This window comes from Anopheles coustani, chromosome 3 (genome assembly GCF_943734705.1).
Source record: "Anopheles coustani chromosome 3, idAnoCousDA_361_x.2, whole genome shotgun sequence".
NCBI classification, from domain to species: domain Eukaryota; kingdom Metazoa; phylum Arthropoda; class Insecta; order Diptera; family Culicidae; genus Anopheles; species Anopheles coustani.
Window position 1 is genome coordinate 25591840 of NC_071288.1, and position 15190 is coordinate 25607029.

General features: G+C 42.3%; 4 protein-coding genes across 6 annotated transcripts; all 4 read right to left on the reverse strand.

Annotated features, from left to right (window-relative positions):
• Positions 1–560: 560 nt before the first annotated feature.
• On the reverse strand, positions 561–2357 carry LOC131259214 (uncharacterized). Its single transcript, XM_058260655.1, has 6 exons — positions 2245–2357; positions 1920–2166; positions 1716–1844; positions 1536–1614; positions 976–1115; positions 561–878 (listed from the first exon to the last, which is right to left on the reverse strand). The coding sequence occupies exons 1-6, from the start codon at positions 2355–2357 to the stop codon at positions 561–563; spliced, it is 1026 nt and encodes a 341-aa protein (XP_058116638.1).
• A 292-nt stretch (positions 2358–2649) lies between these two features.
• Positions 2650–8634, reverse strand: LOC131272299 (protein ROP-like). Of its 3 annotated transcripts, none has more exons than XM_058273980.1 (8): positions 8581–8634; positions 7822–7968; positions 7590–7745; positions 7033–7136; positions 6596–6744; positions 5754–6528; positions 5479–5663; positions 2650–5377 (listed from the first exon to the last, which is right to left on the reverse strand). In XM_058273980.1, the coding sequence occupies exons 1-8, from the start codon at positions 8606–8608 to the stop codon at positions 5155–5157; spliced, it is 1767 nt and encodes a 588-aa protein (XP_058129963.1). In that variant the 5' UTR covers positions 8609–8634; the 3' UTR covers positions 2650–5154. The 3 variants fall into 3 exon arrangements, with proteins under 3 accessions (XP_058129963.1, XP_058129961.1, XP_058129962.1); XM_058273978.1 differs by having other exon boundaries at positions 2650–5380; XM_058273979.1 differs by lacking the exon at positions 7033–7136 and adding an exon at positions 7392–7495 and having other exon boundaries at positions 2650–5380.
• Positions 8635–9019: 385 nt separating this feature from the next.
• LOC131271927 (protein ROP-like) lies at positions 9020–12588 on the reverse strand. Its single transcript, XM_058273513.1, has 8 exons — positions 12548–12588; positions 11477–11614; positions 11254–11409; positions 11037–11140; positions 10579–10727; positions 9735–10509; positions 9495–9667; positions 9020–9420 (listed from the first exon to the last, which is right to left on the reverse strand). The coding sequence occupies exons 1-8, from the start codon at positions 12573–12575 to the stop codon at positions 9204–9206; spliced, it is 1740 nt and encodes a 579-aa protein (XP_058129496.1). The 5' UTR covers positions 12576–12588; the 3' UTR covers positions 9020–9203.
• Positions 12589–13120: 532 nt separating this feature from the next.
• On the reverse strand, positions 13121–14956 carry LOC131258591 (facilitated trehalose transporter Tret1-like). The gene is made up of 5 exons (XM_058259941.1): positions 14899–14956; positions 14465–14695; positions 14102–14400; positions 13783–14037; positions 13121–13722 (listed from the first exon to the last, which is right to left on the reverse strand). Exons 1-5 carry the CDS (start codon positions 14954–14956, stop codon positions 13153–13155), a joined length of 1413 nt encoding a protein of 470 aa, XP_058115924.1. The 3' UTR covers positions 13121–13152.
• Positions 14957–15190: the final 234 nt, after the last annotated feature.

Below are 15190 nucleotides of genomic sequence, written 5' to 3' on the forward strand. Positions count from 1 at the left end.
TATTTTATTTTATTATAATATTTTGTTACAAAAACAAAAGCCAAGACTCACAATAATGTTGCAAACCCGAAACTCACACACAACACCTTGCGTATGAACGGTATAAATAGCTTAGGTTCTTCTTTGTGTTTTTGTCTTTGGACCGCGCAAGGCTTATGGGTATAGTCCCGAAAGCGATGCGAAGTATATAGAAAAAAATAATATAACTCACATATAAAAAAAAGAATCGTATATATATACTAATATATATTACTAAATCAGTAAACCTTACAAGAGCAAAAGCAGAAACTCTTTCCCTTCTATACATACAAAACAACAACCAACGCTAAAAAGAAGTACATGAATAAAGAATCAATAAATAAGAGAGATAATTGAAACGAATTGAAACCATTTAGAGATAATGCAAATAAAAAAGAAAAACAGTAAACAACCGAACGCGAAATGAAAATCAATAAACTCAAAGTTGTCAAATAAAAACCAGAAAAGGTTCGTTCATGCACCTTTTGTTTTGTACCGGTTTAAAATCCGAAAGCAAGCCTGGGATTCAGCGATGGGTGATTCTACAGTGCGGCTTTGCGTCGCTCCGTGCCCTTCTCCGCGCACAGGCTGTGACCATCGTTGGCCATCTTGGCCGCGGCCAACTTGCGCACCTCGTGCAGGATCTCGATCTCTTCCTTGATGTTATCGAGCTGCGTTTCAACGTCACCACGCGGTGCCTTCGGTGTGGCGCCCCGCCGTTTGCGCAGCAAGATGTACACGTGGTTGATCGCATCAAGCAGACAGTTGACGCTGGCTTCACTCTCCACCATGTAACTCTTGACGACGGTGACAGATTTTTCCCAGCGTAATCCCTCCTCCTTTGCCGCCACGTATTGCGTCTAGCGATGGAGCAAAAGATACGATTGGTTTGTGGTGTGCTATATTTCCCCATTTCCTCCTTATTATTAATCTGTTTATCCACAGCATAAAACATACCAGCAGTTCCGAGAGATCGTTGTTCAGTCCGGTAATGATATGGAGCGCCGTTTTGGTAGCCTTGAAGAGGTTCTGTCGAATCTCCTCAATCTCGAGTATCTTTTGCTGTTCTACGGCGGAAATTTCGACTTGCGCCAGCACTGGAGAGAATCATGAACAATTCGGAAGTAAGGGTAACAGATCAATTGGAAACACCATTACGGAGCTAATTCAATTAGAACAGGGAACGAAAAGTCAAAGGCGTCAAATTTTTGTCTAGCGACCCCGAGAATAAACGTGTAGCTGAAAGAACACTCGTACCGAGGTAACCAAAAATGAAATTAGGGGTTTATTGAAAAGTTTAAACTTTTGTGCCATTTATTACGCAGATAAGGTATTGAAGAAGTAGATAGAGTTCTAACAGGAAGTAGTATGGTACTGTTACTCATACAACTCTACAAATTGAAATAAACAGTCGTTTTAAGTTTTTCAAAAATGTATCCCCTTCAGTTATGTGAAAAACCAAGTATCAATATTTATGGGACTTTGTTCAAAGACAGTGTACCGTATTATGTACTTACGCAAGGAGTCACAACGCTGGATGAGGTCCTCCATGGTGTCATATGATTTCGATTCGGCAATCGTTTGTTCCATTACTTTCTACGCGTGGGTGATATATAGTGTATTATAAAAGTGTAATTGAAGCGAACTCCAACAGTGGCAAATATTCCATTTCTCTCAGCAGTCTTTCAATACTTTACCTCAAACGGTTCAAAGGCAGCGATCGTTGCCTCGTATTGGATCACAAAGTTGTCCAGCGTCTCGATGTCTTCCTCCAGTTGGGCAATCTTGACTCCGTACTGCTCGTGTTTTTCCTTCTCCCGCTTGACCTACGACATTTTAATTCAATAAAAGTGGGTTAGCGTGAAGGTACGTTAGTGTGCAATCTCCCCCTCGGTTCCCACCGTATCCAGGGCGTTATTTTCCTTCATCTCGCAGTCCTTGAGGAAGTCGTTCAGCTCGACGAACTCGGTTCGCATCTGCTGCAGCAGGTTGGTCGTCTGCTGGAGCCGCTTCCAGTTGGCGGTTGCTTGGCGCTGCGAGCGTTCCCGCATCCGGTTCTGCTCCCTGGTAATATCCATGTACTCCCGATCGGTATGGATACCCTTGAGCTCGAACCCATTCCGGGCGACATCCCAGCCGGGCACATTGCTTTACGGTTCGGAAAGGCACAGGGAAAACGGGGTAATGTTGCATGTCTGGAGACCAACGATCCGGATGGGAACTTACGTGTAGAATTTATTATTGAATTTGGACTCGAAATAGTTTTCCACCGCCTGCTCCGGGTTCAGATCGTACTTCCCGAAGACACCGAGCTTGGTGATTGGCTTTCGACGTGGCATTTTCGATGCACCTTCTATGAAACACTGTTTGAGCTAAACTTGGTTAGTCCTAGAAAATAAATGAACCCTTTTCCGTTCCGTTTAATGCGGCTGATGCTTAGCGACTTTTATGTTTTTCAATTAGTGTGCTACGTTATACTCATCCAAGTTTTTTCCACAAACAACAAAACACGTCGTGTTCGTTCGTTTCCAAGGCAACAATGCTTCGCTGGTTAAAGTGAAAAAAGGTGTAACATTTCTAATCGGAAATTTAAAAAAAAATGTAAATAAAACACAATACGTTTAGCACTCATTTATTGGATAATAAGTGTTTATTGATGTAATTATCTATGCGATGCAACTGGAGGAAATTTGAGGAAGCCAAATACAACTTAAATGCAAGCCGAACGTTTCAATGTTTGTCCTTGTTCCAGTACCAGTTATTCTATCGGGAAGGAAAAGCGATGGCATTTCCTTGTCGCAGGATGACGTTTTCGCTATGCGTCTGGTTACAGGAAATTTGTGTTTACTTCTCGGTTGATCGGTTGAGGTTGCCAAGAATCAAAACGTTTGCTTTCGTGACCACGTATCCGTTCAATATTCTTGCATTTGCAAATACGTCTTTTTTTGTTGCTAACTGTTTTCTTTCAAATTTAACTATCCATCTAGGAAAGAGAGGGTAAAGATTTCAGCTATTGTTTCTTGCGTCCATGTGCACTCCTAGAGTATCAAGATATATTGAATACGCTATTAGTTAATAATTGAACTCTCGAAGAAATAGACTGTTTAAACATGTGTACAGGATTATAGTTTGACTCTTATCTCATGTTCTTTTGCCTTTTTTTTTGTCTTTGTTCGCATAACGATTTTTTATGGGTAGTTTTATGTGCTTTCTTGCATTCGTTAACTCCAAACCGACTAAATCTAGACTCGCGCGTCTGAGGTGATTTAAGTTGTTTCGGAGGGAATGGGGAAAAACACAATCGCTTATCATCTTACAGTAGCCACAATAAATGCCAAATATCATCATTTTTTGTGTTGCTTCTGTGTTTGGTGTGTCATAAGGAAATTGTTTTTCCCTTATTTGGTTTCGTCTTTTCAACACCCAACTTTGTTTCTTTTATACAACGCCTACATACCGTTTATTGTAACTTTGCGTGACTTTTTTTTAATTTTCTATCTGAAGAAATGTGAAACAACAGCTGAGAAAAACGGTAAGATGGACCAAAGCTTTACTTTTCATGATCGTGTAGAAGCAAGCTTCGCATTTAGCTTTGTATGTTTTTAATCATTAATTTAGTGATGTTTTCGCCGGTGAATAATTGCTTTAAGATTATTTTCAACACACCTCCCGACGTCTTTGGAGTGGTAATTTAAAAGCATCCTGCGTTGTTGTAGTTTTTCTTTATCGAGCAAATGTGTGAAGAAGCAATGTTGTCCCGTTCCGCCATATGTAATTGATGATTAAGAAGTTTAATGCTTTTTTCCTTCAGCATGGCGGTAACCATTTCCAAAATTGTTTCAAATTTTAAACAGGTCACGCATTTTTAGTTTATCATTATCATTTCCGCAGAAATACTGCTTGCATATTTCTTCTCGATCGTTATCGTTTCTCACATAAACAAAGTTAATCCGTTGGTAGCAACATCGCACGGTTCGATTAAAACTAATTAATAATTTAGAGTAAACATTATCTTCACGTTCATCGTGCGACCCTTTGTTCAAACGTTTACTAACGCTATGATATATGTATAATATATACGTTTGGATTGTGTGTATGTGGGTGGTTTGTTTTTTTTCAAATTTAAATATGATTTGTTGGGTGTTCCATTCGTATGAATGGTTGCATTATCTTCTTGTGTTTATTTTATTCTAGCGTGACATTCGCGGTACACCCTGCTGCTACGCATCCAATCAAAAATGCCAACGCTCTCCTTGGCTCGACAATTGAAAGTCGTATTCTGGGGGAGTTTCCATCTCCATTCCATCCTCTTTGCTTTAATGATCTTTCTGTCGTTTGCATCCGCGTTCTCGTTTTTGGTTCAATGCTGTTGATATCTTTGCGTTTTAATACTTTCAATTAAACACCGCAACAGTGCAGTACTTTGGTGACCTAATACGAAGCGAATGCCCATTCTTATCTGACGAGAAAAAAGGGTATGCAAGCATCCGATTTTTTTTAAATTAAACCCATCAATTAAAACGTTACAACTATTAACGCATTACACAAACATGTGTATATTAAAACACTTCAAGAACCAATGCTAAATATAACGCAAGGAAGGTAAACTAACAACTAAGTACAATAGGATTGCATATTTTGTATTATTTATGAACACGTAACAAAAAAAAACAATAACACTTATTTTTGCACAGGAATGTACAGTGTTGACACAAGAGCGAAAAATCAGTTTGGTAGTAAATGCCCAACCTGATGAATAAACCAAGCTGACTCATAACGCATCCCATATCTCCGGGCTGATAAAAGCGACAGGTCATCTTTTTCAACGTGTGTGTGTCCCAGTGCATGTCAAATCAACATATCTTTGATCGTCTCTTCGAGTGGGTGGGGGGCGGGTTTGTAGTGTTAAATAATGGGGCTGGCTGATTCATTCGTTCACGTCACATTTGTTCGATGTCCTTAAGAGATAAACAGTTTAAATACAACACTTCGTTTCTTCTACTACTTCACTCGAAAAGCGACCACGGCCTGAGGATCACACAGAATGCGCGCAAAACAACGCGTGGCGTACAGGCCGCCCTCTATGTTAAGGAAAACAAAATGAAATTGGCATGCAAAATATTCCCCACGCACGCCTTACTCCTTGTTGAGCGATCCGAGATCGTGGAGGAACGTTTCGGGCGTGAGGATGTGCGATGAGCCGATGTAAACCTCCCAGTTCTTAACGGCCGCCGTCACCTCGTACGCGCAGCGAATTTCCGAGTAGCTGCAACCGCCGACCACGAACACGATCAGGCGCGGGACGTTCTTCACAGCCGTCTGTGACTTATCCTTGTGCCAGTGGCCATAGCGGGCGCTGCTGCTTTTTTCGAAAAACACGAACGAAACATAAAAAGAATAAGTATTCAGTAAAATAAAAAAAAGGTCAAAAAGTATTGCGATGCATCGCATTTTTCTCACCTGGTCGGAGCGTGGAAACCTGCCATCTTTCTTCCGCCCAGGAATGGGAAATGACGCTCGTCCAGCTTGTTGTCAATCGCGTCCTCCATGATGTCCTTAATGACCGGAGTCCAACGAGACATCTGATAGGTGTGCTCGTTGATGCGCTCCTTTCTCGGCACGGTGTACGGCTTCTTTCGATTACCCTGGACGAAAGAAAAAGAGCACAGTATGTTATACCATGAAGTGGAGAGTGTTCATTCGTTGCCACGAATAATCTGTATCGTCATACTTACGTCGGCAATTACGTTGATGCCCAGATGCGTCAAATTGTGGATCATCTCGCGTTCCTTCTGCTCGATCTGAGCATGCGAAACCAGCTTGGTGAGGTTCTCCTCCGAGATGCCGTTCTTGATCATGACGTACAGTGCGATGATGCGCACCTTGTCGTAGTTAGACACGTTCTGGTCCAGCAGAATCGGCACGATGTTCCGCATATGGTCCTTGATCTTTTCGCCCTCGGCATCGGTACCCATAGCCAGATCCTGCTCCACTCGGCACAACTTGTCCACGTAGCCCTGGTACGACTTCATGCAGTCCTCCGCCAGGTGCAGGTGGGTCGAGTACTTCGACAGCTGCTTCTGGTACTGGGGCATCTTCTTGATCATCTGCGATAGATCCTTCATCGACTGCTTTTCGCTCTGGGTCAGCCGCTTCGACTCAGTGAACGACTTCAGGTACTGCGTTACGCTCTGTGATACCACAGCGATGTGCTGATGGCGCAAATCAACCCACAGATCGTCGTTCTCATCGAGCAGTACCTCCTTTTCGGCCGCGTTTGGCGACGGGATGAACTTATACACGTCGTTCACGATCGGGAGCAGATCGTACGCCATCGCCTGTAGTGTCAGCTCGTGCAGCAGCGGCGAGACACAGTCGAAGCCGCGATCGAGGATGAGCAGTTGCGAGCGAGCCTTCTCCGGCCCTTCACCCATCGTCGGCTCGTCGGCCTTATACGCGTCCAACTTTTGCTGCACCATCTGGGCAAGCTCAACGTTGCCATCCCATTCGCTAGAAGAGAAAAATATCTTTTTTTTGTAAATCATGTTAAGAGAAAAACCATTCCTTTAACATCTACCTGCGATAACGAACGGACGGATACTCGCCAAGAGTAGCGCATAGAGTGGCAATTTGTTCAGCAATACGCTCCATATTGCCACTGCGAGCCGAAGCCAGGGCGGGCGAGTACGCGCACTGGAAGGTCACAGGCGAGTCCAGCGAATAGACCTATGGAGTTTCGATTTGATGCAAATCCGTGGAACAATAAGGCAAGACAGTGTTATGCAATGTAATGAAACAAGATTAGTTAAACAAGCAAAAAAAGGCAAAAGAACAAAAAAGCTTAACAATATGCAGCTCAAACAAAATAATTAATTAATAGCTGTGGAATGCAACACATCCATTACAACTGAAGAAAAATGCGCTATTTTGTTGGTTAGATGTTACACAATAAAAGCATGGAAAACAAATTGCATGACATGAGTAATACAGAATACACCACAAAAGTTTTCACACCTGCGACTCGTACGGCAGAAAAGCGATGTTGATTTCCTTCAACGTTTTTATCTTTCTGGATACCACCGACTTGCAGATGTCGTTGAAAAGTTCCTCCGGACAAACTGTGAACGTTGTAAGTACGTGTGAGTGTTAAATTACGTTTTTAGTAAGTAAATTAGTCCTGTGATAACCAATAATGGAGTGTTAGGTGAAGGGTTCAATTGTTGCGCAAACAAAGCCGAGCATTATTTGGTATTCATCGTCCAGAATTCTAGTATTAACGCACGACAAACGTTTTAAGTCCACCACCTTCCCGAGGTTAGTAACCTTAGCGATGATTCGTAAAACGAGAGTTTTAAATGGGGGCCAATATTCACCTGCGCTTCGTATGGTATGAATGCAATGCTTAGTTCTTTGCACGATTTCATGAATTTCACTACGGTTCCCTTCCTTAGTATGTCAAACAGTTCATCAGGTATCACTGATATAGGCGGATAGAGTATGATTTGTTTTTAGTTGATAATTGAAACAGGGAACGGTTCACGGACTCCATTCTTATGTGATAGAAGACTTACCTTCCGAGAAGAACACATGGGCTGCTTTGTACGTCGGTTTTGCTGGATTCTCGAAGTCCCTCATCAGCAGCCGGATGGAATCCTCCGACGGAGTGATCAAGTAGACCGCTTCGATCGCTGGCAACGGCTCGCGTTTCTTGTTGATATCCTCAACCACTTCAGATAAAAATGCAGATATACGTAAAGGATGTAGTTAGTTGCACAGAACGAGAAATTGTGCCATTGAACTTACGTGTAACGCCTTCGGCGCTAATTTCGTGCATCTTGGTACAGGCGGAAACCATACGCATCGCCAGTTTGTCGACGATCAGGATTCTCCATTCCGTACCAGGTTTGCCGTCCGCTTTCGTTTTGCTGCGGACGACTTCATTCATAATCTCTGCAAGACAAAAGCAAAGGGATGCATTGAGGAAACGTAATATTTTTTTAATGTTGCGCGTTCGCAAACTTCGATTTGAGAATCATGAATGAAAAAAATCATTGTTTTGATTGTGCATTGCGGCATCAAGAACGCTACACACACTACCGTAAGGTATCACGTATCCTTTCAGGCACGTTCCTACATCATTCTTTGTTGTGGTGCTGCGCAAGTGCAATCGAAAAATCAATACCGGATGAAAAATTTTCTGCGTAGCCCACCAAAAATAGGCACTTGACGACCTACGACTGTTGCATTGCACCATCGCCAAGAAACGATATTTTGTCGAAAGAATATACGATCCTGGAACTGGAAGATCTTCAACCAATCTTAAATGCAATACATTTGCAGCAACATCCTCCAAGAGGATGATTAATCCTCCGTTCGTGGCGACAGATCTGTTCCGCAACGAAACGGGAGGGGCGTTTTTCAGTCACGATGCAGATTTACGGTCGCTATTTTCGTACAATGCCTGTCTGCGGATAAAATCTTTTAAAGCCTGATCAACTAGAACCTTGAAATCACACGAATAGATGTATGGACACCCGATAAAACGATTGTTGGATTACTCACTTTGACCAACCAGCAGTTTTAGTGCCATCTTTACGTTTTCAGCTTTTACCACCGACTGGTTTACTCTTGTGATCGAGTCACTTGCTAGTCAAATGAATGTCAACCGAAAGGTTGCTTTGAGCGAAGTAAGTACCTTGGTCAAACAATATGATGCATTGTTGCCCGTGTTGCCAGTACGAAGTTCAGAATTCTCTACAATAAATTGCTCGTTAAAATTTGATTTTATTTTCTCTTACCATGTGTTTCTTTTGGGAAAGCCGTACAAATGGCTTATGTTTAGTTGAATTATCAAAATTAAAAACGGGAAACTTGAATGACTACATGGGCTAGAAGTCATTTTGTTGTGAAAACGAATAATTGTTCAAACAAAATTGCTAATGCAATTTCAATGATTGTTTATGGTTTTGAACAAAACATCATACTACTTCTATGTTTTGGCTTTAATTTAAAAAAATAATTTATTCACAGATTTCATTGATACCTCCATTTTAACATGACAGAAAACTTAAACAATAAAAATATAGAAATTGTGGGAATGACACATTGATAATACGAGAGACAGAAAAAAACATAATTGTGATAACCGATGTCCAACCAATCCAAACAAAAATCATAACCCCAGCTTACTCCTTGTTGAGGGATCCGAGATCGCCGAGGAAATTGTTAGGTGTGAGGATGTGCGATGAACCGATGTAAACCTCCCAGTTCTTAGCGGCCGTCACCTCATAGGCGCAGCGAATTTCCGAGTAGCTGCAACCGCCGACCACGAACACGATCAGGCGCGGGACATTCTTTGTCGCCGTCTGTGATTTGTTATTGCGCCAGTTGCCGAAACGGGCACTACTGTATTTTTTAAAATAAACAAATAAACATGTTGTACCCCAACAAATAAATACCTAGAGGAAATAGTTTACCTGGTTGGCACGTGGACCCCGGCCACCTTCCGATCTCCCAGGAAAGGAAAATTGCTGTCGTCCAGCGTGTTTTCAATCGCATCCTCCATAATGTCCTTGATGACTGGAGTCCAGCGAGACATCTGAGATGTACGCGGCTTTCTCGGTACGGTATACGGCCTCTCATGGTTACTCTGGATAATACAAAGTTGGAAAAAGGTTACTCTATAAAACATCCTCTTTCCGGGTCTGACTACTTACTTCGGTTATCACGTTGATGCCTAGGTGTGTCAGGTTTTTGATCATATCCTTTTCATTCTCCTCAATCTGGGCGTGCCTGACAAGTGTTTTGAAGTTCTCCTCCGGGATGCCGTTTTTGATCATGACGTACAGTGAAATGATGCGCACCTTGTCGAGATTGGACACGTCCTGGTCGAGCAGAATCGGGGAGACGTTCCGCATGATATCTGCAATCTTTTCGCCATCTGCATCGATACCCGTTGCGAGATCTTGCTCCACCTGGTACAGCTTATTCACGTAGCTCTGGTACCTCTTCATGCAGTCCTCCGCCAGGTGCAGGTGGGTCGATAGATTCGACAGCTGCTTCTGGTACTGGGGCATCCTCTTGATCATCTGCGATAGATTTCCCTTCACCGACTGGTTTTCGGTTTCCTTTCGCTTCTTCTCGTTGAACAACGCCAGGCGCTCCGGGACTTCTTTCGATACCACCGCGATGTGCCGATGACGCAGTTTGGCCCACAGCTCGTCATTCTCGTCTAGCAGTACCTCCTTTTCGGCCTCGTGCCGGGAAGGAACGTACTTATAGACGTCGTTCACGATCGGCAAAAGATCGTACGCCATCGCCTGGAACGTCAGCTCGTGCAACAGCGGCGAAACGCAGTCGAAGCCGCGATCGAGGATGAGAAGCTGCGAGCGAGCCTTCTCCGGTCCTTCACCCATTGTCGGCTCATCTTTCTTGTAGACATCCAACTTTTGCTGCACCATTTCAGCTAGCTCAAAGTTGCCATACCATTCGCTAGAAGAGAAAATAAGCGTGAATGAATGCAAACGAACAGGCAACATATCGCATTGCTATATCATGTACCTGCGATAACGAATGGACGGATACTCGCCAAGAGTAACGCATAGTGTTGCAATTTGCTCAGCGATACGCTCCATATTATCGCGTCGGCCCGAACCACGCGCAGGTGAGTACGCATACTGGAAGTTCATAGGCGAGTCCAGTGTGAAGACCTACGGGAACATTGATTACAGAATGATTTAAAAAATCAGCTAAAGGAAACATGATTCCTAGCTTAGATATCTTGCATGTGTTAGATTATATTTGCGTTGTTGAATGTGAGAATATGTTAAGTATGGAGATGAAAGTCAATAAGGCGGATGGAAATAACAGTCAGTATGTTGAGTGAAATTCATAATTCGTTATTGGCGTTTAACGATTAGCGTAGCAGAGTTTTCGCATGAATGCACATCTTAAACCCTACCGGTTAGTACCCAAATGCTTTGCAAAACGAGAGCCAAAAAAGGAAGGCCAATATTCACCTGCGCTTCGTATGGTATGAATGCAATGCTTAGTTCTTTGCACGATTTCATGAACTTCACTACAGTTCCCTTCCTCAGAATGTCAAACAGATCATCAGGTATCGCTGATATATGGATAGAAGAGTAGGATTTGTTTTCACTTGATCATCACAACGATAACAGAAACGATTTCCGCCTAAAAAATCATTCGGAACAAATTGTGTGACGGAAAACTTACCTTCGGTGAAGAAAACGTGAGCTGCTTTATACATCGGTTTGGCTAAATTCTCGAAGTCCCTCATCAGCAACCGGATCGAGTCCTCCGACGGCGTGATCAAGTAGATCGCATCGATCGATTGCAACGGTTCACGTTTCTTGTTGATATCCTCGACGACTTGGGATCAAAAATGCATGCAGTTATAATACGGTTTTTCAAATTACACCTATGCCAATAAACTTACGAGTAACGCCTTCGGCACTGATTTCATGCATCTTGGTGCAGGCAGAAACCATACGCAAAGAGAGCTTGTCGACGATCATGATCCTCCATTGCGTTCCTTCCGCATTCGACTCACTGCGGATGACTTCGTTAAGTATCTCTGTAAATGATAGTGGACAACAAGAATTAAAATGATCACAGTTAAAACTGTAGCTTTTTTTAAATATATTTAAACGACCAATTGATATTGCACATCTGTTACTAACAACTTTAATATGTTCACTTTGTAAGCTCGCGATCGCAACCTGCCATTGGCTAGAGTAAGGATTGAAGCCTGTAGGTTGCTTTTGTTAGTCTGAGACGGGACCGAAGACTTGTTATGGATGGTACTTTTCAATTCACCCAGCCAGATAAGCCATTCAATCGTGAGGACAAGATGCACTTGCACAGCTGATTCCCCTGCTAGCTGTGTGGAGATACACACAAAACAGATGAGACAAATCACAAGATAACGTAAAACAACACAACATCCATTGTAAGCACATGAGTACAGATTCCAAATATTCATCCGTTCTTAACCCGGATGGTTTTGTTATAATCAATGTACATAAATTTTATCGACCGAGAAAAGTACTCTTTCAGTATGAAAATGTTGCTATGCCTGACACGGCTAATTAAACCAATTTATCCCAATAATTCGTTTCACTAAACTTATAAAAATCTAAAAAAATGTATGATGTAAAAATAGATTTTTACATTGTTTTGATTATGTTCTTGTATTATTTTTCGTAACAAGAACTCTACTAACAGTCTTACTATCTCTTGTAGTCAGTTTTGGTACATGCTGACATCATTTTTGTCGCAGTGCAAAAATGCATCCCATTGGGATGATTAATCCCTTTAAAGATGATTCATAAACCGATCGTCGGATCAAATCTGCTTCATAATGTTCGTCTTAAGGAGGAATCGCAACTATCGAAATAATAGCTGCACAGAGCATCTGCCCATTCTGTTTCACTAGAACACTTTGCCGCATCCGAATTGCACAGGCCTGACGCAAGCCTTTCTTAAAATAAATGGATAAATTACTTACTTTGACCAACCAATTGTTTTAGTGCCATCTTTACGTTTCCAGATTTGTTAAGTGACTGACATGTAAATATGCGCAGTATGCTATATGTATATACCTCGGTTCAATATGTTGATCCGTTTACAGTGTTGCCAGTACGATCGTAGTTATTATTTGAGGGTATCACGATTGGGAGCGCGGAAACGACAAACTTCTCGACGCTGTCCCATACAAAAGGTAAACAACACTTTGAAAAAAGCGAAAAAATGGCTGGCCGTCTCGACGATCCAAAACGACGCCACCTACGTGTCGAGACGATGCGCGGAAACGAAACGACGTGGCTTGCCATTTTTTCGCTTTTTTCAAAGGTGTTGTTTACCTTTTGTATGGGACCGCGACGACAAATCTGACAGTTCGTATCGTTTCCGTCCTCCCAATTAAAATACCCTCAATTATTCGAAAATATGTTTGAACTGTTTTAAATATTTTTTTCTGTTTTTGTTTATTGAATGAAAAAATCCGAGATTTTTCTGGTTATTTATTTACGGTGTATGTATTCAATTTTTGTTTCTGATGTCTTTGGGTGAATACTGGAAGGAAACGGTTTACAAGCCAATTCTGAACTGTTTCTATTGTTGGAAATTCTTTTCTTCCCTGCAGTACACCTTACTATTCCTCAAATGCTTCTGTATCTGATCGAAGGTTTTACCTTTAGTTTCAGGTACAAACATGACAACAAAAATTACAGCTAGCAAACAGAAGCCACCAAACAGCCAAAATGTTCCAGCTTCTCCGAGGCCTTCTTGCATATGGATGAACGTTTTCGACATCATGAACGACAGTCCGTTGCTAGTTATCACGGCCAACGAGCTAGCCAAATCTTTCACGTCTGCCGCAAATATTTCACCGATCATAATCCACGGTACCGGACCGAAGCCGATGGAAAACATTGTTACAAACACCGATAACGCAAGCACCGGTAGCCATTCGAGATTTTCCACCTGCTCGGGGCTATCGTGTAATAGATGGAAGTAAACGCCCAATGTTACATGGGCAGCGCACATGCTAATAGCAGAAATTAGCAACAACCAACGTCGACCTACACGGTCTACAACAAACGCTGCCAAAATTGTGCCAACAACTTGCATCGCGCCGACAATGATAGTTGCCACCGTATAATTAAGTGAATCTGATGCGTTCTGAAAAGCAAACGATAGAGTTTCAATATCACAATGATTAATTGGTCCCATAGAGCCTACCATAAAAATGTCCGTTGCATAGAACAGAACAGCATTTATGCCCGACATTTGAAGAAATGTCACCAATCCGACCATGGCGATCAGTGCACTTATCGTACCGGTTGAAAGCAGGGAATTTTTAAGCGTCTTCGTTGGTTGGTTAGAGCGTTCATCTTGCTTGCTTTGCAACAGTTCAACTTCCGCTACAACATTGCAGTCTGGACCCTGCAACCACTTGACTGCCTCTATGGCCTGCAACTTTTGACCACTTTGAACCTGAAATAGCATTTGCGAAAGAATATCTCAACTGGGTACCGTTTAAGTCGACTAATCAGCTTACCAAAAATGACGGCGTTTCTGGCATTAACATAAAAATTGGTCCAAAAAGCAATACCAAACAACCGGAAATGATGTTCAGCTGGAATACGTTTACACCTGCAGAAACACTAAAGGAAATGAGCATACCCATGTTAAGCATGAGTTGGAAAAAGCTCCCCACAGTGCCACGAATCCGTTGGTCCGCAATTTCTCCGATGTAAATCGGTATCGCCATGCCATACGCTCCGGCAGCCAATCCTTGCAGGAACCTGCCAATGTACAGCATTACAAGGATCTGAGCCCAGGTGAGTAATATCCATCCTGGAAGAAAAATGAAATGAGCATTATATTAACCCGTTGTATTCTGCAAAAAAAATGCACATACCTAGCATCAATGGTATGACAAAGAATAGGATCGTATTCTTACGGCCCACCGACTTTAGCAAATATCCGCAAGGAATAGCAATCAGTGTGCCTCCGAGAGGCATAAAGGCCACAGCCCAGGAAAACTCGTCTTCGTTTAAGGGAACATTTCCTTCACCTCCTTCAACTAACCGTGGACTTGCCGGAGCAGACCAACCAAACAGCATTCCAATCACTAGCGCGCCATATGATGCTGCAATGGGAATCGTTAACCATTTCAATTAATGCCTTCACAAATACATAATAATCTCAAATTGGTCACTCGCGAGGATTCGACAGTGCTTTTCATGTATTCGCTGAAGAAGGAATGAATATAAACTTGTGATTGTAACTATGTTTTAAACGAAACGGGCAACATATTTCAACATTAAATCAACAACGATTTTTTTAAGTCACCTGCCAAGGCCGCTATGTATTGATTTTGATTGGTAAACACTTGCGGTACTCCGACCATTTTTCGTCCCTAGCTAGGAATGTGCTATCGGCGAAGGTTGCACAAATACTGGCAGGAACAACAATTTTGATCGTGTTTTAAATAAAATCTAATCGGATACCACCTACCGGAAGATAATGAGTCCAGGAATAACACGGCCAGAAAAACTGTGGCCGATTAAACTGGGCCTGATAATCCGATAAAACTGACCAGTGATTGATGAGTCAGGTCTCTTATCGTTTGTTCCATTTGTTT